General features: G+C 38.1%; 1 protein-coding gene across 4 annotated transcripts in view; it reads right to left on the reverse strand.

Annotated features, from left to right (window-relative positions):
- MYPN (myopalladin) overlaps nucleotides 1-27454 on the reverse strand; it is an 82394-nt gene that overhangs the window by 50083 nt on the left and 4857 nt on the right. For 2 of the 4 annotated variants that reach the window (XM_007456469.1, XM_007456468.1), the window contains 3 exons: nucleotides 18885-19787; nucleotides 4115-4290; nucleotides 677-728 (listed from right to left, as the gene is read on the reverse strand). In XM_007456469.1, coding sequence (XP_007456531.1) covers nucleotides 677-728; nucleotides 4115-4290; nucleotides 18885-19786 — 1130 coding nt within the window. In that variant the 5' untranslated portion in view covers nucleotide 19787. Of the gene's footprint in view, nucleotides 1-676; nucleotides 729-4114; nucleotides 4291-8861; nucleotides 8882-18884; nucleotides 19788-27454 lie in introns of those variants that run through there. The other 2 variants (XM_007456471.1, XM_007456470.1) reach the window with 2 other exon arrangements.

Raw genomic sequence — 27454 nt, forward strand, 5'->3', positions numbered from 1 at the left:
CCTTTTTCCCTCCCCAACCAATAAAGAGCCCTTTGTGCCAAGTCCTTAAACCCTGCACATGGTTATATCATAGTCTATTACACTTTATTACCCTTACTGTCTATATGTGTGGTATACATCTTTTGCTATATTTGCTATACATATATTTCCCTCTCCTAGACTGTGAGCCTCTTGAAGGCAGGAAGCATCTGATTTTTCTTAGTACCCAGTGCATCTAGTGAAGTTCCTGGTGTAGAGGAGGTGCTTAGCCAATGGTTGTGGAAAGTAATGTAACTTTGTTCAGTACCCAATACAATCATTTAGCAAAAAGGCTATGTCTTGCCCAGATCACTCATACATATAATTTTTGTTCACCAGATTGTGTGTTATTTTGAATACTATTATTTAGTTAGAAAACATGAATTTTTTTTTAACCACTGAGTTATTTGTTTTTTTACTCTTTACATATAAGTATGATGATATTTCATACGTGATACTTCATTTTAAAATATTGGGAATATTAAAATTAATCTTTTAAGCAGCAACAAGCAAAAGAAATAGTATTTTCTCCAGATCCACCCAGTCTTATTTTTTTTTGAGGTCAAACCCTGGAGCCCCCCCTCTTCAAGTTCTACTAAACAATTAGCAGCTTTCTCAGGACCTGAGGATGCTGAATAAGATAGAAAATTGGAGTTACCGATTCATTTCGTCCTTGTTAGGGTCCCCTTCTGAGTCAGAAGAAGAAACCCCTGGAAAAATAAAAATAAGACACGTAATTAAAAAAAAAATATTTGGTTGTGCTGGGTCTTAGTTGTGGCTCACAGGCTCCTTAGTTGTGGCATGTGAACTCTTAGTTGCCGCATGCATGTGGGATCTAGTTCCCTGACCAGGGATCGAACCCAGGCCCCCTGCATTGGGAGTGCGGAGTCCTAACCAATGTGCCACCAGGGAAGACCTCTAAAAAAAATTTTCTTAACTGGTTCCTAGGCATTTGAAGACCTATAGAATTTTAGACCTAGAAATAATCTCAGTGATTCCCTAAACTAACACCTAGTTTACAGATGAGGAACTAGACCCTTAGTAGTTGAAGTACTTGCTCAGGTCACATGGCTAGTTAGTGACAGAGTTCAAATTAACTGGCCCAAATTCCACGTGTTCTTGTATATAAAACACCTGCTGATGCCTTTAGACTAACAGAGCAGTCTTTGCAGACATTCTGTGGTGTCCATAAATCCTCTTGCTCTTGGCCTACATAGATTAAATAAAAGAAGGGATTACATTAGATTCCAAACGTTGTAGGTGTAGGTGGATGCTCTTCCATCCAGTCCTAATATTAATAAGTCACATTTCATCTTGGGAGTGGGGGTGTTTGAAGCTCTGTTACTACAAATTTTTAAAAATCAGCAATCCAGGGGCTTCCCTGGTGGCGCAGTGGTTGAGAGTCCGCCTGCCAATGCAGGGGACACGGGTTCGAGCCCTGGTCTGGGAAGATCCCGCATGCCGCAGAGCAACTGGGCCCGTGCGCCACAGTTGCTGAGCCTGTGCGTCTGGAGCCTGTGCTCCGCAGCAAGAGAGGCCGCGACAGTGAGAGGCCCGCGCACCGCGATGAAGAGTGGCCCCCGCTCGCCGCAACTAGGGAAAGCCCTCGCGCAGAAACGAAGACCCAACACAGCCAAAAATAAATAAATAAATATTAAAAAAAAAAAAATCAGCAATCCAATCTCAGCACTGTTGGGAGAGCTTTGATCCTGGCTTTGCTTCTCAACATAGTGAATTCCAGGAAGAGATCACACAGCTAAATCTGGAGGTATTTATTGTACTCCAAAAATTTGAGGATGAAAACATGTAACAAACTTCTATTCATATATTATTCATTGTTATTATCATTATTCATTCATCTATTCAATAAAAGTTTATTAAATAACCACTATGTACTTGGTACTACATAAGGTATTGGAGATATAAAGAAGAATGAGACAGTTCCAGCTTTTATACCATAATAATACAATATTTAAGTGCTAAAAGCAAGGCATACATAAGGTATTAGAGATGATAAAAGTACTAAAGAATGGCTCCCAGGCCTTCTCTGGTGGTGCAGTGGTTAAGAATCCACCTGCCAATGCAGGGGACACAGGTTCGAGCCCTGGTCTGGAATGATCCCACATGCCGCAGAGCAACTAAGCCCGTGCGCCACAACTACTGAGCCTGTGCTCTAGAGCCCACATGCCACAACTACTGAACCCCGTGTGCCTAGAGCCCGTGCTCTGCAACAAGAGAAGCCACCGCAATGAGAAGCCCGTGCACCGCAACAAAGAGTAGCCCCCGCTTGCCGCAACTAGAGAAAGCCCGCTCGCAGCAACAAAAACCCAACTCAGCCAAAAATAAATAAATAAATAAATAAATAGGTACAAAAACTGAGGTCAATATACAAGGTAAATAAATTGATTTGTTCCCTAAAATTAGTCATCTAAGTTTGGTCCTGATATAAATGCTGTTCCAAGGCTCCCAAATGGTCTCCCTGCTTCTGCTCCTTTTGGTATATTTTCAACCAGGAGCCAGAGTGGCCCTGTTAAAAACGAAGTCCAATCGTGTCACATCTCTGCCTAGAAACCTCCAGAACTTCCCATCTCCTTCAGAGTAAAAGCCAGGTCCTTGCAGTGACCCATGAGGACCTACATGATCTGCTCACCTGCTTCCTCCCACCTTCACCCCATCTTGAACTTCTGACCTCAACTGCTCATCTCGGTACCCTAAGACAGACACACTCCATCTTCTGGGCCACTGCACTTACTGATTTCTCTGCCTAGAATGTTTTTCCCTTGAATATCTATCTTTGTGGCTCAGTCCCTCAGTTCCTTCAGGTCTTCATTTATATGTCACCTGTTGAGTGAGGTCTTGTACATCTGCCTGTACACACAGATGAATGCAAACACACACGCCGCATATATACATACACGTACTTCCTATCCCTTTTCCTTGCTTTCTATTTCTTTCATATGCTCATATATGCTGTAAGATAACAGAAAACATATATTTTGGTCTCTGCCCCTGGTTCCTGGCACAGAGCTTCTAAAAGCCTTATAATTCCCTAAGTGATGAGCACTTAGGAGCATCTCTTGCTCTAATACTTGTCTTTGACCAGGTCCCTGACACGGGCCTCCTAAAACTCTAATAAATCCCTAAGCGATGAGAGCACTGGAAGCATCCTTTGTTCTAATGAGGTGACTCGGGATGGCTCCTGGGTGTGGGCTGGTCACCTGAAAACCAAGCCATAATTTGACGCTTGGAGTTTTCAGCCCCACACCTCATACTCCAGAGAGGGTAGAAGGGCGGGAAATGGAGTTAGTAGTTGATCATGCCTGTGTGAGGACACCTCCATACAATTCTAATAGTATGGGGTTTGGAGAGCTTCTAGGTTGGTGAACATAAGCACACTGGGAGGGTGACGCACCCCAACTCCACAGGGACAGAGCTCCTGTGCTCAGGACCCTCCCATCTCACCCTATGTATCTCTTCATCTGGCTGTTCGTCTATATCCTTTACCACACCCTGTAGTAAACTGGTAAAAATAATTGTTTCCCTGAGTTCTGTGAGTGACCCTAGCAAATTAATTGAACCTGAAGAGGGGTTTGTGAGAACCTCCAATTTGTAGCCAAGTCAGACAGAAGTTGTGGGTAACCTGGGCACCTACTGCGTGGGATTGGCATCTGAAGGGGGTGGGGGTGAGCAGTCTTGTGGGACTGAGCCCTTAACTTGTTGCATCTGACACCATCTCCAGGTAGATGGGTCAGAATTGAGTTAAACTGTAGGAAACCAAATTGGTGCCGTGAAGAATTGCTTGTTGCTGGTGTGGGAACCGCCTCCCCCATGAGACACACACACATTGAAATTGATGATCAGAATCATTTCATGTACCTAACATATTATATATTTTATTTATCTCATTTATTTTTCGTCTGTCCTATTACAGTGTAAATGCCATCTATCCACGAACCTAGGGATTTTTGTCTGTTTGGCTCACTGCTGTTATCCCCACTGAAGAGTGTGTGGTAGAGCAGGTCCTCAATAAATACTTTTTTATTATAACTATATATCTTACTAGTAAGTGCCATGCTCCAAGAGTATTTTGCTTTACCTTCTATGTAAATCTCAGCAGAAGTTGAATCTGTCCCATAGATGTTAGAAGCAAAGCAGGAATAGCGTCCTGTGTCCTCTTCAAAGGCTTCAGCAATGGTCAGTGAGTGCAGTTTTCCTGCCTGGATGATGTGAACGTCTGGGGAATTTTCAAGCTCCTTGCCTTCACAGTACCACCTGCAAGGAAGAATATTGACATGACTGAAATGTGAGAATTAATAACATAAATGGCTCCAGATATTCCCTGAGAAGAAAACTGTGGCAAACTTAGAGTCAAAACATTAAACAATCCATTATTATGGTGTAATTTGGTTGTAACAATGAGAAGGAATGGCAGGATTCACAGTGACACTTTTTTCAGGAAATTAGAAAGTGGCTCCTATTAAGAATGATACAACTGAAAGAAGAAATTGAAGTGATGCAGCCGCAAGCCAATGAATGCCAAGGAACGCCACCACCAGAAGCTAGAAAAGACAAGGAAGGAGTCTTCTCAGAGTCTCAGAGGGAGCATGGCCCAGCTGGTACTTCGATTCTGGACTCCTAGCCTCCAGAAGTGTGAGACAGTAAATTTCTGTTGTGTAAGCCATCAAGTTTGTGGTACTTTGTTATAGTAGCCCTAGGAAACTAAAACAGGGGGCAGGAAATAAGATATAGTCATGTTGTTTGCATATGCATAAGGAAAACTGGAAAGAATGGAATGAAAATCAAAGTGGCTTCCTATTGGGGTGAGGGGAAACAAGAAGGATGAAGACAGATGGGGTGAGGTGTCTCAGTGTACCCCTTTTTATAATTGTTTTCATTTTTAAAGTAGTAATTATTAATCAACATCATATTAAAAAGAAATTAGGTGGAGACGTTACTATTATTCAATGTCAAAAATTAAGGGGTCCTGGCAATCGTTAATCTTTATTGTAAGTTGAGATCTAACCACTCAGTGCTTGAACCCCTCCCTCCCACCATTTATAAAGCAAGATTCTAAAGCACATTTAAGAAAACTCACCTATTCAATGGCTTCCCAAGAGTTAAGCTTTTCTCTGCTGTTCCATAAGTATGTCATATTCACCCTTACATTCAAGTCTCTGCTCATGTATTTCTCTCTAGCTGAGATTCTCTTCCTCACCTTTCAGCTACTGCAAATATAACTCATCCATCAGTTTGGCTCAGGTATCACCGCCTACACAAAGCACCTTTTACCATCAATTCTCAATGATTGTTACTTTACCATTTTTTTTAAACTATACTGTGTCATACAAGGCTTGATTATATACTGTCTTTTTTTTAAATAGATCTTTATTGGAGTATAATTGCTTCACAATACCATGTTAGTTTCCGTTGCACAACAAAGCGAATCAGCCATATGCATACACATGTCCCCATATCCCCTCCCTCTAGGTCATCGCAAAGCACTGAGCCCATCTCCCTTATACTGTCTTTTATAATCCTCTATTTGGGGAATCTGTCTTGTCTCACCAATTTCACTAAATTGTAAGTTCTTTGAAGGTAGGGACGGTGGCTTACAGGCTCATGCAGCATCCACACTGCCTAGTACAGTTTTCTATACACTTTCTCCTTTGGCCATTACCTCATCCCTTAGTTTCAATTATCACCTCTACTTGGGATAACATTCAAACCTGCCTCCCAGCTCTGACTCCTGGATCCCTTCTCCTATCATTCTCCCTTCACTGTGTTGCAACCACATTGGTCTTTTTTCTATTCTGTGAACACATTAAGCTACTCTCCATGTTAGGATTTTTGTACTTCCTGAAATCCTTGTCCCCCAGTCTTTATAAAAATAGGCCCTTCTCATCAGTCAGGCCTCAGTTCAAATGTCACCTCCTCGGAGAGGCCGTCCCTGAACCTCTTCCTAATGTAGCTTCTTTATCCTCAGACACTATCACATTATCCTCTCGTGTTATCTTCATAGCACTTATTATTGTCTGAAATTATCTTATATGCTTGCTGACTTTGTTATTATTTGCTCTCCCTACTATATTATAAACTCCACGAGAGGACCTTGTCAGTCTTACCAATATAATCCCACACTTACAGCAGCATCCTGGCACATGGCAGGTATGCAGAAAAATTGTGTTGGATTTGTTGAAAGACCAAATGATGGAAAAAATTGATAGTTAATATTTCGTAAGTATTTTATTTGCTTCATCAAATTCTCTGCCATTGTTTGATCTGTTGTGGCAGCAGCAGTACATGCAGCTGCTGAAATGGGTTTCTAAATCTTCCAAAGCATGAATCTCAGCAAGACCCCATGGAGCTTGTATGAACAAACCCTCAGAGCAAGGTAGTTGTAAATACAAATAGTGAATGTCCAGAAAAACACGTGTTTATCTTTACTCTCCGCTGGAAATGACCCTAAAATGAGAATAAAGGAGGTTTTTAAAGGGATAAAAGCACAAGGTCCAAAAGAATGGGAAGGGAGATAACAGCAGACCTGAGACCTCAAACACTTTTGGAAGGTGGAAAGCAGAATGAGAAGCGAGGGGAGTTGAAAAATCTGAAAACTAAGTGCCTACTTGGGGATGTCAGTGAAAGAAAGCAATTTGTGCAGCAAAACCCCAGCAAGTTTCAGGATTTAGAGATACAAGTTTGGGGGTGTGGAAACACACTGACAATGGAGGAGGGAGCTCCAGAGCTTAAAATAGGGTCACTGATTCCAGATTTAGAAAATGAACATTTAGATTCCCCCAGCAGGTTGCAGCCTCTCTTCTGAGCAGTTAGGAGATGCCCCAGGCTGAAGGCTGAGTTGTTGGCTGTGTGAGTAGCTGCTCCATATTGGAGCAAGAGGAAGAAGGGTAAAAAATAAACGAGCCTCTGGTGGCTTAACTGCGTGGAACAGAGTATTTAGGAAATGTTTTACAAATATGTTGGAAAACTGAGATGAATTGTCTTAGGACCACAGAGCTAAGCATATAAAAAATGAGACAGTCATCAACTCCAGGTGAAAATGAAAAGTTATACAAGCAAGGAAGCAGTCATTTTTCCCTACCGGGCTTGGCAGAAAATAATACTTACATAGTAACAAGAAGTTAAACATTAAATTTTTTAAAACAAGAGGGTGTTACGATTATACTGAGGCAATGAAGGAAGGAACAATGGAGGTTCTGGTTTAGTGAAGGGGTGCTAAACCACCATCTTCTGGAACAGGAAGTAAAGAGAAAATAGCATCAGCATACCAAGCAATAGTGGTTTATAAGCATATTACAGTGGTTCTCTTCACTTTCACTTTCTGTGAAGACTAAACTATTTTCCTATAATACTAAGATATTATTTGCCTTTTCACTGTGTTAACATTTACACTGATGGTGCAAAAGCCACAGTGGGTAAAATGGCTGGTGCTTCAGCAGCATGAAACTGAGTAGTGGTCATTGGGTTCTCCACCACCACACTTGCAGTTAAAAAAAAAAAAATGCCAGGTTCACTTAAAAATGTCCTCAATGAAGCAGTAAAAGTCATTACATTTATTGCATCTCAACCTTGAGTCCACATCTTTTTAACATTCTGGGTGGCGAAATGGGAAGTAACATAAAGCATTTCTCCTGAATACAGAAGAGCACTTGTGTGGCTTTTTAAGTTGAACTAGGCCCTTAATGCATGAGACAGATTCTTAACTTGAAAGAACAGCTGACAAATTATGGTCATTCAGATTTGGGTATTCGGCAGACGTTTTCTCAAAAATGAAGGAAGTAAGCCTGTTGTTTCAAGTAAAAATAACTGATCCCATTTGTTGCCAATGAAAAAATTTGAGCTTTCAAGGAAAAATTAGAGTTTTGGAAAATTTGTATCTCCCATAGTGAGTTTAGGGCTTCCTAATACTTAAAGAGATTTTTAATGAAGTCCATGATATTAACATATATGATTTTCTAAATATTATATAATAACATGTGTCAACTTTTGGAAGATCTACATTACTCATTTTCCAAATGACCAATGCGTGCTGTTATCCATTCAAAGTTCAAGACAGGGGGTTTTAGTACAGCAGGGTACAAAAGTTCATTGGTATGGTTTCAGATTTCACATTGCAACTAACCTTTAAGAAACTACTGCAGTTGAATTTTCATGTAGTATCAAATCAGAATAGCCACATAATCTGAAAGGGCTATTAAAGTATTCCTCCTGCTTCCAGCTACATATCTGTACAATGCCAGATTTTTAAAGTTTACTGCAACCCAGACAACATATCACAGCAAACCAAGTGCAGAAGTAGATAGGACAATCTAGCTGTCTTCTATTACGCCAGACATTAACGAGGTTTGCAGAAAACGTGAAACAATGTCACTCTTCTCACTCAAAATTTTTTTCGGGAAAATACAGTTACTTTTCATAAGATTATTTATATGAGCATGTTTATCACTGTTATTTTAAAATGAATAAGTAAGCAACTATTTAAAATGTTCCTCAGTTTTAATTTCTAATATGATAATTATAGATATAATTCACATAGACAGAACCTCTTTTGCGTCTCAATAACTTTTTAGACTGTAAAGGGGTCCTGAGGACAAAAAGTTTGAGAACCACTGGCATATAATTTAGAAATCTAGAGGTGAATAAATAGGAAACTGCAAAAAGAGTTGAAAATGGTCCGTTTTTTAATATTATTTGACTTGTTAAGCAATGTACCTGTATTAATTTGATAAGACAATTATAAATATTTCAAAACAAACAAACAAACACCTTCCCTTATATAAACATTATAAGGTTATCTTATTTCTTTGGATAACATTTCTCTTCTTTACCAAAATGAGAGTGGAAACATCTCTGAGCAATTGGACAGCTGGAAGCGATAAGTGGAGTGATTCAAATGCCCAAACTCTCTGTCAGAAACATTTTTGTCCTTACTCAGATGGCCAGGATGGCTTCAGCCAGCCCCAAAGGACAGCTAGTAACCGCTGTCACTCTTACTTTAACACCATGACCCACTCAGAAATAATGCACCACTCAGGCTGCCTTCTGAAAAGAAATTAAAATTTACCCAGCTACTCTGAAGACTTTTGAGGGGAAGGAGGAAACATGCTCTCCTCAGACGTCTATCCATGTTAGGGAATGCTTTCATAGAAGTACCCTGCCCAGATGCATGTTTTTAGAACTCTAGATCTTCATGACACTTACAGAATGGCACTGGATGCCAGACATGATTCATGGTTCAGCAGAAATGAGTCAGTGATCTGGGGAAATGGGACAAGTCCAAATGATAAAGAAGGCTCCATCTTTAATGCACTGAGGACAGCTTGCCAGACCTGCTGATTTGGCTAGCTACCAAGCCTGGGAGTGAAGACACTGAAGAGACACATTTTTCAGATTTAACTGGACTTTTAAGCTACATATCACCATTCTGCTCTTAGGTTACTATTTTGTCTAAAATATGGTGTGGCTAAATATTATGACTCATTGTTTTAGCACATTAACAACTCCTAAACATAATTTGAATGTGTTATTGTGGCTCACCAGTAATAATGCTCATTAAAAGCATGATTACTCAGAGCCTTCCGTTAACCCTGACCCAGCCTTTCCAATGTCCCTGTCCCACCTCCTACTACTCCCTCTCCTAATACCCTGTTTGTTTACTTCACAGAACCTACATATCACTTATAATTATATGTTTACTTACAGGTTTATTTGTTTAAGATCTCTCTCCCTTACTGGACAATAAACACCACAGGGCAGAGATTATCATGTTTGTTTGGTTTACCTCTTGTTTATCTGGTTCCTACCACAGCCTATGGCACGACATAGCTGTTCCAAAAAATGTTTGTTGTATGAATGTTAAGTGAATGAATTCAAATTAAGATTATTATAGCCTCTAGTCTGTTTCATTTTCATTTTTCAATAAGGCTTGGGGACTAGATGCCTGATCTCTTAAGTAAAGAATGTAAGCACTGAAATAGCCAAAAGGTAGTTTATTTACTTACTGACATCTTCAGCTCTCTCCATGCATCAGAATGACTCTTTGTATAGAGAGTGCAACCGGAGTATATAATAGTAGACATTTTCTAACAGGACTCAAAGTTATGTTGGATTTTGTAACACAATTCAGTGTTTTGTATGTCCTGTTTGACCACTACTGAGTTAATGAACTTAAGTTTTCATGTCCAATGGCTATATTTCACTCATAGGAGTGTGGGGTTACAGGTGGGATGGTTATGTCTATGCTTTAACTTTTATTAACATTTATTGAGTTCTTCCAGGTGGGAAATTCTTGGTACACTAGACTCAAACTATAAAAACCAAAACCATAAAGGAAACTTCAGTTAATTTGATACTAAAGTTAAAAATATCTAATTATCAAAAGATACCATAAAGAAAGATCAAATGGGGAGAGAATATTTTCATAACACACAATGTCATATGATTAGTTTCCTAATCATATTTTTTAAATTCTTACAAATCAATAATAAAAGAACAAACTGATAGAAAAACTAGTGAAAGATGTAATCAGACCCCTCATAGAAAATGAACCCTAAATAATCAATAAACATATTTAAAAAAATCTCAACCTCATTAGTAACTGTGAAAATGAAAATGAAAATCACAACAAGAAGACTTCATACCTATCAGATTTGCAAAAATTAAAACGTCTGATAATATCCATATTACAATGTAGAACAACCAGAACACTTATGTAATGTTGGTCGGAATGTAAATTGAAACAATTCCTTTGGAAAATAATCTGGTGTTATTATAAAGTTGAAGCTGTACATACTCTGCCAGCAGTTCCATGCCTAGACATACTCGTGCACCAGGAGACTATGCTAGAACATTTATGATAACACTGTTCCTATTAGGAAAATAACTGAAAACAACCCAAATGTACATCAGTGATACAATTCTCTCACCTTACAGTAAAATACTATGTAGCAACGAAAGTGAATGAATGAGAGTTACATGCAGCGTCACGGGTATACATTTTTTTTTTTTTTTTGCGTTATGCGGGCCTCTCACTGTTGTGGCCTCTCCCGTTGCGGAGCACAGGTTCCGGACGCGCAGGCTCAGCGGCCATGGCTCACGGGCCCAGCCGCTCCGAAGCATGTGGGATCTTCCCGGCCTGGGGCACGAACCCGTGTCCCCTGCATCGGCAGGCGGACTCACAACCACTGCGCCACCAGGGAAGCCCCACGGGTATACTTTTTAGAGAAAAAAATGCAAGTAGCAGAAGAATACGTACATTATGATTCCACTTACATAAGCATTTTACAACAGTAAAATTAAAAAAAAATTTTTTAACTCTTTATTATGGAAACTTACAAATGTACACAAGGTAGAGAGGCTGTATTATGAACCCCGACGCACGCATCACTGAGCAACAAACGGCAGATGTGTTTCTTTGATACCTTCCTCTTTTCCCCACTTTGACTTATTTTAATGTAAATATAGGACTTTGTGTCGTTTCACCTGTAAATACTTCTGTACCAATATTGTTTAAGGACATAAGGATACGTTGTAAAATTATGAAGAAAAACTGTTAAGAAAAATTTAAAGAGAAAACACAAGATTTGGGCTAGTGGTTACCTCTGAGCAGGGAGGAAGGGACAGGATCAGGAAGACAGTAGATTTAAAAATGATAGTAAGGCGGGCACACAGATATTTGTGCTATTATTCTTATAATATATCCATATTGTAGATATTCTTCAGTATCTGTTCAAAATGCACTTGTAAAACAATTCAGAAAATTCCGTCTGGTGATCCTTTCCCACTTTGGGAGTATAGGTAAGGAGGTTGAGAGATTGAATAGAGAAGGTTAGTAGGCAAGTGACAGGGACTTCTACAGAATCCCTTGGAGATCTTGACTTGTAGCCTCTGGAGTTGGTGGTGGTACAGGGGCTTTCCCAGCTCTTGCCTCAAAAACTTATTATTTTTTTTTTTTTTGTGGTACGCGGGCCTCTCACTGCTGTGGCCTCTCCCGTTGCGGAGCACAGGCTCCGGACGCGCAGGCTCAGCGGCCATGGCTCACGGGCCCAGCCGCTCCGTGGCACGTGGGATCTTCCCGGACCGGGGCACGAGCCCGTGTCCCCTGCATCGGCAGGTGGACTCTCAACCACTGCACCACGAGGGAAGCCCACCTCAAAAACTTTTAAGGTGAAATGATATTTAGCATTGTCCAAGAGGGAAGAGCAAGAAGAGAGGGCTGCGTTGGAAACCGCCAACATTTCCAAAGTTTGTGAGGGCAAAGATGTGGGTTTTCCCATGGGCCAAGTGGACACTACAGACATTAGCTTGGTTTTCTATCTCAAAACAGATCTACCTCAAAGAACCACCTGCTAGGGTGAGTGACACCAACAGAAAGAGGCTGTGAGGGGTGTACTGTTGGAGTAGGGACTGAGGAGCAGGTGCTAGAACGTGAAGTAGAGATTACAACCTTCAGGTCTAGGAGCAGAGCAAGGGACCAGCCCCCTGGGCGACGAGGTCTCTGTAGAGATTGCAGAAGTTCTCAGCACAGAAACAAACGGCACTTTGTTAAAGCACCGATGTCTGGGCCTGCGCTCTAGAGATCCTAATTCAGTAGGTCCAAGGTAGAACCTGCAAATTTGCATATCCACCAAGGCTCCAGGTGATGCTGACCTGCTGGTCCAGGGACCCACTTTGAGTAGCTTGTTCTGGGAGGCTCTTGAAATCCAGCCTCTGTCCTCCCTCTCTGAACTTATCCCAAACCGTTTCCTCCTCACTCTATGTTCTGGTGACATCAGTTCCTTCAGTTCCTTAAAGTTAACCATTGTCTCACTGCCTCAAATTTGTTATTCCCTCTCCCTGCAACACTTTTCCCTAAATTCCGCTTTGCTGGCCTAACTCCTAGTCATCTTTTATGTCTCAACTTAAAGACCACTTTTTAGGAAGACCTTCCCAACCCATTCACAAGGTTTGGTCCCTTTGCTTTATGCACTCTGTATAACATTTATCACAATTGTAATTATATAATCACTGGAATTTTTGTCTATGTTCTTTTCTAGATTCTAAGACCCATGAAGGCAGGGAATTTTCCTTGTTTGCTGCTTTAATCCTATTGCCTGGAACAGTACATGGCACATAATAAACACTTAATATTTGTTGCATGAATGAGTAAATGAAGGTATATAGATTTTCCCAAAAGGTAGAAGAAAATGCCCCTAAATAAGGTAATGTTTTAAAATGTTTACATAATATTTTACATTACATATCATATATAATTATTTATAATATTTTAAAATTTCCCTATATCATTTAAAACATCCTTTGTCTTTTTTTTTTTTTGGTCAGGCCACATGGCTTGTGAAATCTTAGCCGGTGCCCTTGACGGTGCAAGCGTGGAGTCCTAACCACTGGACCGCCAGGGAATTCCCAAGCATCCTTAGTCTTTACAGCTAATTTATTCCCTCAGCACGCCACTTACAGGCAAATGTCCAGAAGTAGCAATAGCAAAAACTTAATAGCCAAAGCAGATATCAGCATCTATATAAGGTAAATTTTTGCTGCTTCAGAGCGTTATGTACAAGCAAACATACTTAGTGTGAGCCAGCTGTACATTCCTGGGAAAAGAATTTTGAGTCAGGATACAAAAAGGGATCATGGCCATTTGCTGTGAATTCCTGCAGACTCTTTCATCTGTGGGTAACGCATGAATGTATTTCAGCTCCTCCAATGAAGCTATGTTCAAGATTCACAAGCTTTCAAAAACAGCTAGCTTTAATGATATAGGATCCTACCCTTACAAAACAAAACAATTTCTTCCCAGTCAACTTGGAAATCAACAAATATAGGCAAAAAGGATTCTTCAATTTGCTAAACTAGGGTTATGAAAACATGGGTAGAATACTGAGAACACAAAGAGGCACACACATACAAGGTTAGACCTCAGTTGCCAGGTATATGTATGACATTTTCTTGCAAAAATAGCAAAATGGATACTTTTCTTTTTGACTGTGTTTTCCTTTATGGCAAACCAAAGTGTCTCATTATTTTAATGCATTTTTAAAGGCGTTCTCCAAATCAAAATCGGTGCATCTGGGTTCTTTGGAGATGCTTTAGGAATTTCAGTGGTGAGCAAGATATGACTGCATGCCCCCCTCCACCCCAACTCTCTTCAACCCCAGAAGCACTAATTTTATCTTTAAAAAGTGTCTGTGTGTTGCTATACAGCAGAAACTAACACAGTATTGTAAAGCAACTATACTCCAATAAAAATTTAAAAGAAAAGAAAAGAAAAGAAAAAGTGCATGTGTGTGTGAAGTATGTATTGGGGTAATGTAACAGATTTGCTGTGGGGAGAAAAACGGGAGGAGGAATTACTGCCAAAAGAAGGTTGGAAAACCCTGGCCCAGTCTAGCACAGCTAGAAGTTAGTTCCAACTGTTACCTGTATTTATAGTCCCTTTGTAATGCCAGAGATACTGTGTCCAAATTTCCCAGTGTCCAGGGCATTCCAGTTCCACTACCCTCTCATTTGACCTTCAATCCTGCATTTTGACTGTCTACTGGATATGGTCCCTCCATCTCCTCAGACTCAAATCATCCACCTCCAGTTTCTCAGACCTTGACAGTGACCCCAGAGTTCTCTCAGGTACCCAGCTTCAAACTCATCCTTCCTATCTAGTCGGTCACCAAGTTCGGCTTGGTTTCTTTTATTCTAAATATTGCTCTCTCACGTCTTTTCTCTGCTTTCGCACTACCCCTACCCTGGTCTGATCAGAGCATCTGATGCCTGGAATACCCTTCACAGCTTCCTAAGGGGCCTCATGGCTCCATTCTTTTGGGGTCTAACTCATTCTTCCAGACTAACTCTACTTAAATTCTCCCTTTCATCTTAGTACGTCCTTATACACAACCTTAAATGTTTTCCACTTGCTTTTGAAACCACTTTTGAACTATTCTACTTTGCTTTCAAGGCTTTTCGAAATCATCTGGCTCCACTGTTTTCCAGTTAGTTCAGTCTCCTCACTGTCATCTAAAGATATTATTACTATTTGAGCATCTGTACTTATGTAAACATGTTGAGTTGACCTGGCCTAAAAGGACCTGTCCCTCTGCCTACTTCTTCTGTCTTTTCTCTCATCTTTCCTCACCTGTTATCCCACGTTCGTCACATAGCCAAGTACTTGCAGTTCCCTGGAAACATTCGTCTCTAGGCCTTTCCCCTTGCTTTCCTCTTCCACCCTTAGTTTTCTCAACTAAAGTGGCACCTCCAGTGTTAATGTTTCCTTCATCCTGCACTTCAGGCAAAATATCACATCTTCCTTTGAGCTGCCGTTGCATCCTATTCATACTTCTGTTACAGCCCTTATTACACAGTATTGCAATGTTTTGATTATACGTCCGTGTGATTCCTCTATTAGACTGTGAGCTGCCCTCTTAGAAGAGTTTTAGACTTGGTTTCAAAACAAGGTCCCTGACCTCCAATAGCTCCCAATTGTTTTGTACCATCAATGAATCACTTTAGTAACTCAGTAGGTATTTGTTGAATGAATAAATGAGTTAAATTCCTACCTAACTTCTTCTTACTCTTCAGGGTTCAACTAAAATCCCCTTATGTCTCAAGTCTTCTTTGACCTTTCTAGTCCTCCAGCCCTTCTCTGAAGTCTGATAGTCTTATGGTTGTCCTATAAAAATTAGGATGATTTCTTTTTATTATCATTATTTTTTTATTGGAGTATAGTTGATTTACAATGTTGTGTTAATTTCTCCTGTATAGCAAAGTGAATCACTTGTACATATACATATATCCACTCTTTTTTATTTTTTTAATTTATTTTTATTTATTTATTTATTTTTATTTATTTTTATTATTTTTATTTTTTTAATTTTTCTTTCTCCTTTATTTCCACTCTTTTTTAGATTCTTTTCCCATGTAGGTCATTACAGAGTACTGAGTAGAGTTAGGATGATTTCTTTAACTGGATTGCAAGTTCCTTGAGAGCAGGGACACATTTATACTGTCTCTGTCATTGCAGTGGTCACAGTGCTGAGTTTAGAGCAAAAGCTCAATACATATTTGCTTTGTGGTTAGAGTTATATAAATTCTGTACTTAGGAAAATAATGACAGCTAATAGTCTATTTGGAAAATCCTAAGTTTTTTCTTAATATGATTACTGTCATAAAATTCAGAAAATACTTAGTGAGTACATATTAATTTCCTGCCACCAAAACAGTGGTTGGGATACAGGCATGAATTCTATCGCTGAAGAAATGCTCTCCAGGTAAAAACTAGTATTGCTACATGGAAGTTGTGTATATTTCTTTCACTTTTAAATTTGTAAATATTTAATTGGTTGACTAAATAGTTTCTGAGTGACCACCAGGTTACTTTGGTTTTCAAGGAATGGGTATTTTGTAATTCTTCCTGGGTAATTTTTCTCACGGGAGCACTGAAGTCTTCTTTGTATCTGAGATTGTCATGGTCGAGAATGGGGAGGATGAGTCTTGAATGATCTGGTCTAATTTTTTTGAAAGAGTCCAATCTATGACCAGAAACTAGTGGAATGGATAGGATTAATCTAAGTAAGTTGTATGTGTGCCGTAAGTTGAGTGCTTACCAGCTTACTTAGACTGACCAGATGCCACTGAGTGGTATACATCGTAATGCTATGATGACATCTTGCCAACATTACTGACCAGAGTTCCAGGGAGTGTCATCAGGCTTGCACAGAGTAGAAGGGTAGACACTGCCCTGTGTTGTGCGGTTCCAGCCCTTTGCCACATCTTAGTCCAACTGTATCACTCCTGATTTAAATCTAAGTTGAGTTTCTTGTTTTCCTGTTTCTTTATGCATTACTTTACTCATAACTTAGTGACTACTATATTATGCATAACTACTATAGGCTAGAAGCCATGCTTGGTGCTCAAGATCCAAAGGTAAAACAATAGAACCCCTGCCCTCAAGGAGGTCAGTTGGATAACTAAATAGTAAAATGTATACGCCATTGTAGAAATAATATTTAATATTGCCTTATGTTGACTCTGAAAAGCAAAATTCAATATATGAACATGTTTTTATACTAAAATCCCTTTAATCAATAGGAATACATAATTAAAGATATTATTAATACTAGTGCTATTACTACCCTATAATGTGAATATTTTGCAAAAAGAAGATGAGGCCCTGCTTACATAACTAGAATAAATGTTAAATAGTATTCTAGTAATAATTAGGTGGTTAGGGAGGCAAAGTAACTCTTATAGGACTCTAAATACCAGTAATTCTCTATAAAAGTAATATATTTCCAGCACATTATTCATATATTATTACATTATAATACAAGAGGTAGCAAATGTCACCCTGGGGGTTAAGGCTGGATCCAGATTTTGTGGGGCCTGAAGCTCATAAAAGTGTAAAGACCTCTTAAAAAAATAAAATAAAATTAGAACACAAAATTAGATGTAGCCTGTGCACATGAAGAGCCTTGAAGCTTAAGCTTTACTTACTTCCCAGAAAAGCTGATGGTAGACACATAAAAGATGAATATCCCTTCTACTCATCAGTCATATTGGGGAAAGACTCTGGCATGAGGGAGAAGAGTGCTCATTAAGTGGATATCGAAACGTATATAATAAATACAATACACGTAAAATAAATCTTTAAATTGATCTTTGTCACAGCCTTATTCTACCTTTATTCTATCAGACTTTATTCTATTATTTGGTTTCTTTTTAATTAAAAAAATACCACAGGTATTCATTGAGTATAGGTCATAAATACTTTGTTTTTTAAGCTACAGGCTGTAGACCTGTGCTAATGCACGTTCATTAGCCACATGTGGTATTGGGCACTTGAAATGTGGCCAGTGCATCTGAGGAACTGAATTTTTAATTGTGTTTAACTTCAATTAATTTAGATGTAAAAGCCGATACTCAATTCAGTTCTTACAGAACTTTTAAGTAGGTTTGGAACAACTTGGGTCTAACAATCTGCTTTTTCAACTACATTTTTTTGAAAGGTAAATGCACATTAAGTATTTCCTAGGAAAATTTAGCATCCAAACTGAGATGTGCTGTAAGTGTAGAATTCACCTTGAGTTTTGAAGCCCTGGTGACAAAAGGAATGTAAAATATCCTACTAATAATTTTTATATTGATTACATGTTGAAATGGTAATATTTTTAATATATTGGTTAAATAATATATTTTTAAAAATTAATTTCACCCAGTTCTTTTTATTTTTAAAAAATGTGATGAGTGAAGTAAGTCAGAAAGAGAAGGACAAATACCGTATGCTAACACATATATATGGAATTTAAGAAAAAAAAATGTTATGAAGAACCTAGGGGTAAAACAGGAATAAAGACAGAGACCTACTGGAGAACAGACTTGAGGATATGGGGAGGGGGAAGGGTGAGGTGTGTTGGGGCGAGAGAGAGACATGGACATATATATACTAGCAAACGTAAGGTAGATAGCCAGTGGGAAGCAGCCGCATGGCACAGGGAAACCGGCTCGGTTCTTTGTGGCTGTCTGGAGGGGTGGGATAGGGAGGGTGGGAGGGAGGGAGACAAAGAGGGAAGAGATATGGGAACATATATATATGTATAACTGACTCACTCTGTTATAAAGCAGAAACCTAACACACCTTGTAAAGCAATTATACCCCAATAAAGATGTTAAAAAAAAAAAAATGTGATGACTAGAAAATTGTAAATTGAATGTATGTCTAATATTACACTTCTATTAGACAGTGTTGCTTTAAACTCTGACTCAAAGGGAGTATATAATTTTTGAAACCACATATGTGAAAGATAAAATGAGGAGGATCACAGTGGATGGAAAGTAATTACCAGACATTACTAATGGGACATTTTTACCTTACTTCAGGTGGTGGAATTCCTACCACTATGCAATCCAACTGTACTCTGGTTCCTTCTGGAACTTCTCTGCTCCGTAACTTTTGAGTGAACCGGGGAGGTTGCCCCAGAGGTTCTTCATAGTACAAAGACGAAGGAGAAGACCCTGGGGTGGTGTCTCCCCCATCTGCCTCACTGGCAGCCTGCTCAGCTTCACGCCTCTTGGCTTCCTGCTGTTCAAGGGCATGGTTCACTTCATTATCCCTGGTATCTGCAGGGATAGGGATGGGAACAGAGGATCTTTCTCTTCTTTCTGATAGATCTGAGAAACTGGAGCTGTTTTCCTGCATAACTTTGCTTTGAGATTCCAGTTTATTCTTGTGGTTTTTGCAGGCATGAGGTCTAATCCTTTTGGAGCTATGGGCTTTGAAAAGGGATGACAGCTCTTCAATGAAATCGGCAGCCTTATTTAAGAATACTTTTTTGGACTGGGTTTCAGAACTATACTGTAGCCTTTTTGCCTCCTGGAGGCTCTCTTTAGAGTTGGTAGGACTTCGAGAGTTATCCTGGCAGAAGTTAGGGTCCAAACTTGATTTAGGTGAGTGTTTCATCTGATCAGAAGAAAAACATCTTCTAGCTTGGGCTTCATCTGCTTTCTCCAAAGGGTCATGATTGATTGCCAGTCTTGCCAGATTGACACTCTCATCTAATTCTTCTTGGCTCAGAAAGGCTGAAAGATCTGGAAGGTCATCTTGGCCTCCTCCACCTTCAGCAGCTCCAGAAGGACTGCCAAAATGGAAAGAGTTGGAGGAAGGCTCTGCTCGACTCCTCTCATTGTTTCCCTGATGTCTAGTTTCAGCTAAATAGCTCTCTCTTAGAAGCTGAGATATGGAAGTAGAAGCTTCTAGGCTGTCGTCTTGCATGCTGTCACAAAATAACAATAATAGCAAAAAGTTTGGATCATTTCTACAGAATAACAAGTCTATGTTTATTACAGCATGATAGATGCTTAAGAACTTAAATCTGAAAATAAAAATTGCCTAGTTTTGATACTTTCACAAAATTTACTTTAAAGACAAAGATTATTATTCTCGTATTGTAAAATGGAGAGGAACTGAATGAGGTTTCCCTGAAATTGGAAATAAAAGCATGGTGATTATCACTTTATTAAATTCTTTAAATACAAGTTCAATTTTGAAAGCTATACTCTAACTATAGAGATATTAAATACAGTTTCTAAACATAATTTTGATAATATCTGTAAAGGGTTTTTAGTTTTAAAGTGCTTTCATACACAGAGAGTTTTCTCTCCATCCTCTCCCCCTTACCCTGAATGTAATAAAATAACAGAAATTAAAAGATGTTGACAATATAATCTCATCTAGTTACTGAAAATATAAACTTGATCTAGCTCATGAAAATAAATAATGCTTTTATTTTATGACTAGAGATAAGTTGTTTAAATTCAGTGTTGTTTTTAGGCTCAGTGTGCTCTTGAAAACTATAATGATTTGGCTTTTTCAAATAAAGTATAATTATTTTAATTTCTACAAAGGTGTGAGTTAGAGCATAGGTTTTAAAAAAATCTCTTAAATTAACATTGGTGAAGAGGGGAGCTGGAAGACAGGGAAGTGGGGTGCAAGACAGGACACTTTTCACTGTATACCCTTTTCTTAATCTTAAATTGTAATTATACGAGTATATTCTAATCAGTTATATATTAACATAAATTATATGGGTATGTTTATTCAAAAATAAATAATACGTAAAGTCTTATAAAAATAGTACAATAACTTTTGTTCAAAGTCCCTTGGACTAGAAATTTTGGTAATGCAAACTACTTTCATATTATTAATGTTATACCCATTTATTCACTCACACATTTACTAGAAGGATAGCAAGCTTGTAACCCATAGGCTGTTACTCCTCTCTCGCCTCCTTAAGAGATGCAGCTAACTGATTACAGTATTCTTCCCATTGACCTTCACTTATTTAACTCTCCAGTCCCTCAGCCACCACCAACCACTCAGAGATGGTAATGGAGATGAAGGCTATCTGTCATTCTTGGCTACTGTGTGCCTTGTGCTTGGAAGATGGAGAGGAAAGTAATCTCCTAAATATTTTCTGGCTTTAACATTCTATGACAAAATTTATTTCAGTTAATTTTTCTTCTTTCTTTTATATGACAGCCTCATATCATAAATAAAAATATTTGTAATATCACAAAATATTACAAATAGGGCTTCCTAGGGACTGCCCTAGTTCTCAAACTTTTAGAGTGCTATCTAAAACTAACCTCTAAATTGACAAGGTAGGCAGTCACCTTGAGAGGACAATCAAAGATGGCTAAAAGGATCACCTACAGCAAAATGTTTTTTCATACGCTTCCATAGCCTGAGATTAACACTATTGGAGCCGCTTGTTTGGGTGAGCTTTACTGTGCCTTAAAAAAAGATTAATTGAAAATGCAATGGGGTTGGAAGGGTGCAAAGATTTATCTATAAAGATATTCATCATAGTATGGATGATAATATTAAAGAATTGGAACCATGTCCAATAAGAAATTAGTTAAATTATGATACGCTCATTAAATAGAACTATATGGCTATTTTAAATTTTGAAGCACAGTGAATGATATACAAAATAGTATATGAAAATGTAATTGAGATCCCAGCTGAAAACCTGCCTCTTTGTGCATTAACTTTGTAGAGGAACAGTTAAAGGTATTGAAATAAGGTACAAAATGCTATTTGAAAATGTAATTAATATACTGATTGAAAATCCTTTCCATTTGTAAATCAACTATCCCATTAACCAAGTTTGAGTTTCTGTATATATTTAAATGTGAGGGGGGAAATTCAGTGCTTTATAAATCAGGATGGTCTTCTCTCTGTTAGTTAGACATAACTGTATATTGTGTTTTAATGTAACTTTGTCTCTAGCTCTTTAAGATGGCTTTTATCTTGAGGCAACATGGAGTGAACACTGGCTTTGGAATCAGATAAATCTGTTTTCAAATTCTGGCCTCATCTCCTAGCAGTTGTGTGACTTTGAGAAAATTACTTAACTTCTTTGATCTTTGGATTCCTCGTCTGTAAAACATGGCTAATGTCTGTTTCCTAGGGGAGTGAGGATCAATAACATTACGGTTGCAAATCTCGTAAAACAGGGCCAGCCACTATAATGAGCACTCAACTGATGGTAGTAAAAAACAGTACATGGGTAAAGGTGATGTTAATGTTGAAGAACTTCCAAAAAGTTTATATGTATGGTGAAAATAGAGAAGAAAATAGAGAAGAAAATACATATAAGTAACACTTCTCTCTACAACTATTTCTTTGTTGTTGTTTTTTAAAGAAAAGGAGCCAATGGGACTTCCCTAGCGGTCTAGTGGTTAAGATTCTGTGCTTCCACTACAGGGGGCACCGTTCGATCCTTAGTTGGGGAATTAAGATCTCACATGCCCTGCGGTGCGGCCAAAAAAAAAAGGAGCCAGTTGAGGTGTAAATGTGTGCCTGTTCTGATGTTTATAGTCATGAGAAATTATTATAACAAAAATTTCAAGCATTCAAAATTAAGGATTTCTTTAATGTTTGAATGTAGCAGTTGTTACTTAACACTTTGGAGTTAGATGGATCTGGTTCAAATCCTAGTTCTGACAGTTCCTAGCTGTATAAACTCGAGAAAGTTACTTAACCTCTGTAAGCCTCTGCTTGTTTGTAAAACAGGGGTAATAACAGTAGCCATTTCATAAGTTGAACGGTGATTAATGTGCTTGACATCTAGTAACTGTTCAATATATGGTAGTTACTATTATTTATTATTATTTAACAACTGTGGCCAAATACCATGATAAGAAGTAGAAATAGAACTAGTGATGTGACTTGATCCAAGGACACACTTTGAGGAGAAGCTGAACTTGAATTTGTAGTTAATTCAGCGTATCTGTATTCTATGAAATATGCATAGTCTCATGAACAAACCATGCTGCCTTCAGATCTTTGTACATATCCTCTTTGCTCAGGCTGCTCCCTTTCTCCACCTCTTTTCACTATCTTAGTGGGCCAAGTCGTATACAGTCTTCAGTTCTTAGCTGAGAGTTGGCCCAGGGATTTCTTCGTTTTTCTGGGTTGGGTACCTCTCCAGTGTGCTGCCAAAATTCACTGTCCTAACCCCCAAACACAGCACTTATTACGATACATATTTGCCTGTTTACTTTTCTGTCTACCTCATTTTGTTTTGTACACCCTCATCTCTGTACACACACAGCACACAGAAGGTGATCAGAAAGTATCTGTTGAATTCTTTTGTTCATTAGAATTTCCTACTAAATCTATGGTTGTTTATCTTTTTTTAAAGTTTCAGGCTAAAGTAAGACAGATAAATAGAAATCATATTTACAAAGGAAACTTACAGACACAAAGAAAAAATATAAACTGGTAAAAGCAGTAATAACTTCAAAGTGACTTTCAAATAAAAATTTATTTATGGTGGATAAAATAACTGGAATTATGCTTTGTTTTCATACCAGAAGGATCAAAGAACATCTGATTATCATAAAAAACCTGGGTTTGAATCCCAGCTCCAACACTAAATAACTTTGCTATCTTGAGAAAGTCACTTAATGCATCTGAATCTCAATTAGCCTCATCTATCAAATGGTATAATAACAATTCCATCTCAGATGGTTCTCAGGTGGAAATGCATGTGTAAATTGTTAAACTGATAAATATTACCTAAAATAGGAAATATGAAAATGTATTACTTTCTCTTTCAAGCATTAATTTTAAAGCTATCTGTTATAAAAGTTATACTTTAAGAAAACCCAAGAGCTATTATGGATAACCCAGCTTTCATTTATTCACCCAGTAAATATTAAATGAGCATTTACTATGTGCCAGGCACCCTTCTAGGCCCTGAGGATTCATCAGTGAACAAAAGACAAAGTTCTTGCCCTCATGGAGTTGACATTCTAGTAGGGAAGATATAAATGTTAAGAAGAAAAATAAAGTAGGGCAAGGGAATAGAGAATGATGAGGTAGAGAAGAAGGTGTGCTACTGATATTTTGGCTAGGAATGTCAGGCAAAGCTTCTCATGCAGTGGAGAAGTTAGCCATGTGACCATCTGGGAGGAAGAAGTAAGTGTCAAGGCCAAGGGAGGTGAATGTTTGGTGTGTCCAAGTCAAGCCCAGTGGGCCAGGAGGTGAGTGAGAAAGAAGAGTGGAAGGCTAGAGCATGTAAGATCTTTCAGACCATGGGAAAGACTATGAGTTTTACTAAATGTGTGAATGGGAAACCATTTTAAAGTTTTTTGAAGCAGATGATATGGTTTTGAAAAAGTTCAATTGTGGCTGCTATGCAAAGAATGCAAGAGATGATGCTGGTTTGGATCAATGAGTAGTATTAGAGGAAGATGGTGAGAAATGGTCAGATTTGAGATATCTTTTGAAAATAGAGCCAGTATGATTTGCTGATGGATTGAAAGTAGGGTACAAGAGAAAGACCAGAGTCAAGAGTGACTCCAGTATTTATGGCCTAAGCAACTAGGTGAGTGGTGGAATTATTTACTGGGATGAGGCAGGAGCAAGTTTTAGGAAGGGTTCTCTTAAACATTTCATTTGACAAATGTCAAAGTTCTCTTAGACATTTCAGCTGGTGTGTTCAGGTGACGTTGGACATTGTTTCCTTCTTTCTGCTTATTATAAATTGAAACAGATATTACACTGCTTTCAAACTAAGAATGAATAAATGCCATTGAAAACAGATTGTGCTTTTGATGAAATGGTCTTAGGTTTGAAATGAGGCAGTTAATGTGGCATCAAGACCAACTTTAGTAAATCATGTAAACTAATTTAGCCACATAGAATGCTTATTGAATGTTCTTCACTTTCTTTTTGCTAAATATCTATATTTTTTCCCTACGAATTTTGCTGAAAAGAGGATCTGACCTAAGAACTTGCTGAAAATGTTAAGAGTCTTGTTTACAAAAACAAAACTTAATGCTGATACCTTTGGGCATATTTCTCAAGTCATGTTAACACTATTCTTCTGTAGGTTCTGAGAAGACCTTGTTGGAAATAACATGAGTTATAAACTCATCTTTTGCTTATAATATGAACATTTAAATCGGGGCATTGACCAGAGAATTGGCAAAACCTAATATGAAGTAACTTGGATTAAAACATGAATACTGAAGTTTTCTGGCTATGAAATATTCTTAGATATTAAATGAGAAAACAAATCTGGTTTCTAGGGGAACACAAAAACAGTCTAATATTTAATAGTTCTTTGGCTAGAGAGCTGGAATAGGAAAAGATAGACATCTTTAATTAACTCACCTCTAAACTGAGGAACAGAACTACGCTGCTTACTTCATAGGTTTGTTTGTGAAGGAACTTTAGAAATGTAGAACATTATACAAATTTAAGGTAATCCTTTTCTGTGGGGGAGCACTAGTGTAAAGGATACCAAAACCAGAGCCCAAAGTTAGTATTTAATCTGAAATATAGCAAATAAATAGTATAGAAGTAAATTCTATGACCCTTAAAAAAGATAATGAAGCCAAGTAAGATGGCTTCAGGAATCTAGGATCAAAAAAAGGGTTTGGTGGTAGTCACAAAAATGAGGTTTTATTTCACTCTCAATTCACCATTCATGATGAACTTAGCTCTTATACCGAAGTCCCAAATGAGAAAACTTTGTCAATCTCCATTAACTCAAAGATTCATTTTAAATAAGAAAAAAAATGTAAACATTTTCATCCTTCTTCAGCCTCTTAATATTTGGGTCCATTTTCTTTAGGTGTTTAAGGATTTGAAAAATGATAACTTCCCTAATTGACACATTTGCTAGATGGGGAGAGGAGCAAGTACCCCAATTGGGCTTCTGATCTCAAGATCTAGTTCTAGTCCCAGCCCTTGGTGTGAAGGCTCTGCTGGGCCTCTCTCAGACCGTGGGGTGCATTGTGACTCCAAGTGGAGGGCTATGTAGCACACAGTCTATACAGAGCTTGTCAAGATGACTCTAGTTATACATGAGCTGTAGGAACTCTTCAGTGACTGCAGGTAAATAGTCGCACCAACTTTTGTGCCCACCAAAAATGTAACTGCTGAAAATATGTTCTTAAATTTCTCAACACACCATTTTGTCTGTACATGGGTTGTTCCCTTTAAGCAAAAGCCCAAGGCCTTAGCAGTTTTAAAAGCTCTTTATCAGCTGTAAAGCACCATAAAAATTTAAGAAAATATTTCTGTGGTGTTTGATCCTTCTATATCTCTTAAGAGAGGAAAAGAGATAAGAAAATCTGTTCATTTTTTTGGCTTGTTATAGGCAATAACACCATGCTACAAGCAATGCCTTTGTCAAATCTCAATGTCAATGAGGAGACTAATTATTCTGGGGTTAGCAGTCTCATTCATCTTCTATTTTCAGGTTAATGAGCTGAGTTCATTACTCCTATTGCATCCAGGAGTTAACCTAAAAAATTTAGCTGTCACCTTTTCATATACTAACATTAGTTCATTAAAGTCCTTTCACAGTGAAACCTAATTTATCTGTAGTCTCGTTTCTTCAGAAATAAGTTTGAAAAACCATCTCTATGAATTCCAAAACCCTGTTGGGATAAAAATTCATTCAATTTCTTGTGTCTATGAATTGTGGTTCTGAATCCATGCCATTGAATGTGTGCCTTTGTAAGCTAGAAACTATATTCTATTATACAATAGATGTATTAGAGTCTGTAGTAGAGTTTGTATTCTAAATTGTACACATAGGGAACACTGGCGCTTTAATACATTGTTAGGAGTTCCAATACCATTAGCCATATTCTACAAGTGGGAATAGAGACAAACCTCCAGAATTTGGGTAACGTCCAACTGTTTGTTTCATACTCCATTGTAAGACTCTCTAATGTTTATAATTTTGTGTCCCGACAAAGTAAGTATAGTGTACATATATTTCAGATTTCATGGGGTGGCCTTGATTTTAAATATTTTGATTATTGTCCAATGGTTATCAGACAGCATATCTTAATTTTTGTTTAAAAATATGTTTATTATAGCTATAAGTGTAGACATTCTCAATTTCCTAGAAAAGGATTATATGGATTTTATGTGAAGTTAAGAGTTATTATTAAGGAGAGACTAAAAAGTTATAACAGTTTTTAAATTTAGAGCTTGTAGAATTCATTTTATCATTACCAGTGTGAAAGTAGTTGGATAACAATTTTTTGAGAAAGGAAACTGGTTAGCTGTTTTGTTTCTTTCAAACTGATGGATGCTAGTATCTTTAACAAGTATGAGTAAAAAAATCTGTTGATAAGATAATAAAATTTCTTAGCACCCTTACTGTAATGTTCACTTTTGGGGAATGGAAATACAGATTAACTCATGTTTTCTTTTTCTTTGTTTATACGGTTATTAAAATATAATTCAAGTTGTGCATCTAATTACTGCTAATAGTGCAATGTACCAAGCCAAACACTTGCCACTGACTGTCAAGTGTCTTTCTGATGCAGCTGAAAAGGGAGGGAGGGAGGGAGGGAGAGAGAGAGAGAGAGAGAGAGAGAGAGAGAGAGAGGGGGGGGGGGGGGG

The sequence above is a fragment of the Lipotes vexillifer genome, unplaced genomic scaffold, assembly GCF_000442215.2.
Source record: "Lipotes vexillifer unplaced genomic scaffold, Lipotes_vexillifer_v1.1 scaffold520, whole genome shotgun sequence".
NCBI classification, from domain to species: Eukaryota; Metazoa; Chordata; class Mammalia; order Artiodactyla; family Lipotidae; genus Lipotes; species Lipotes vexillifer.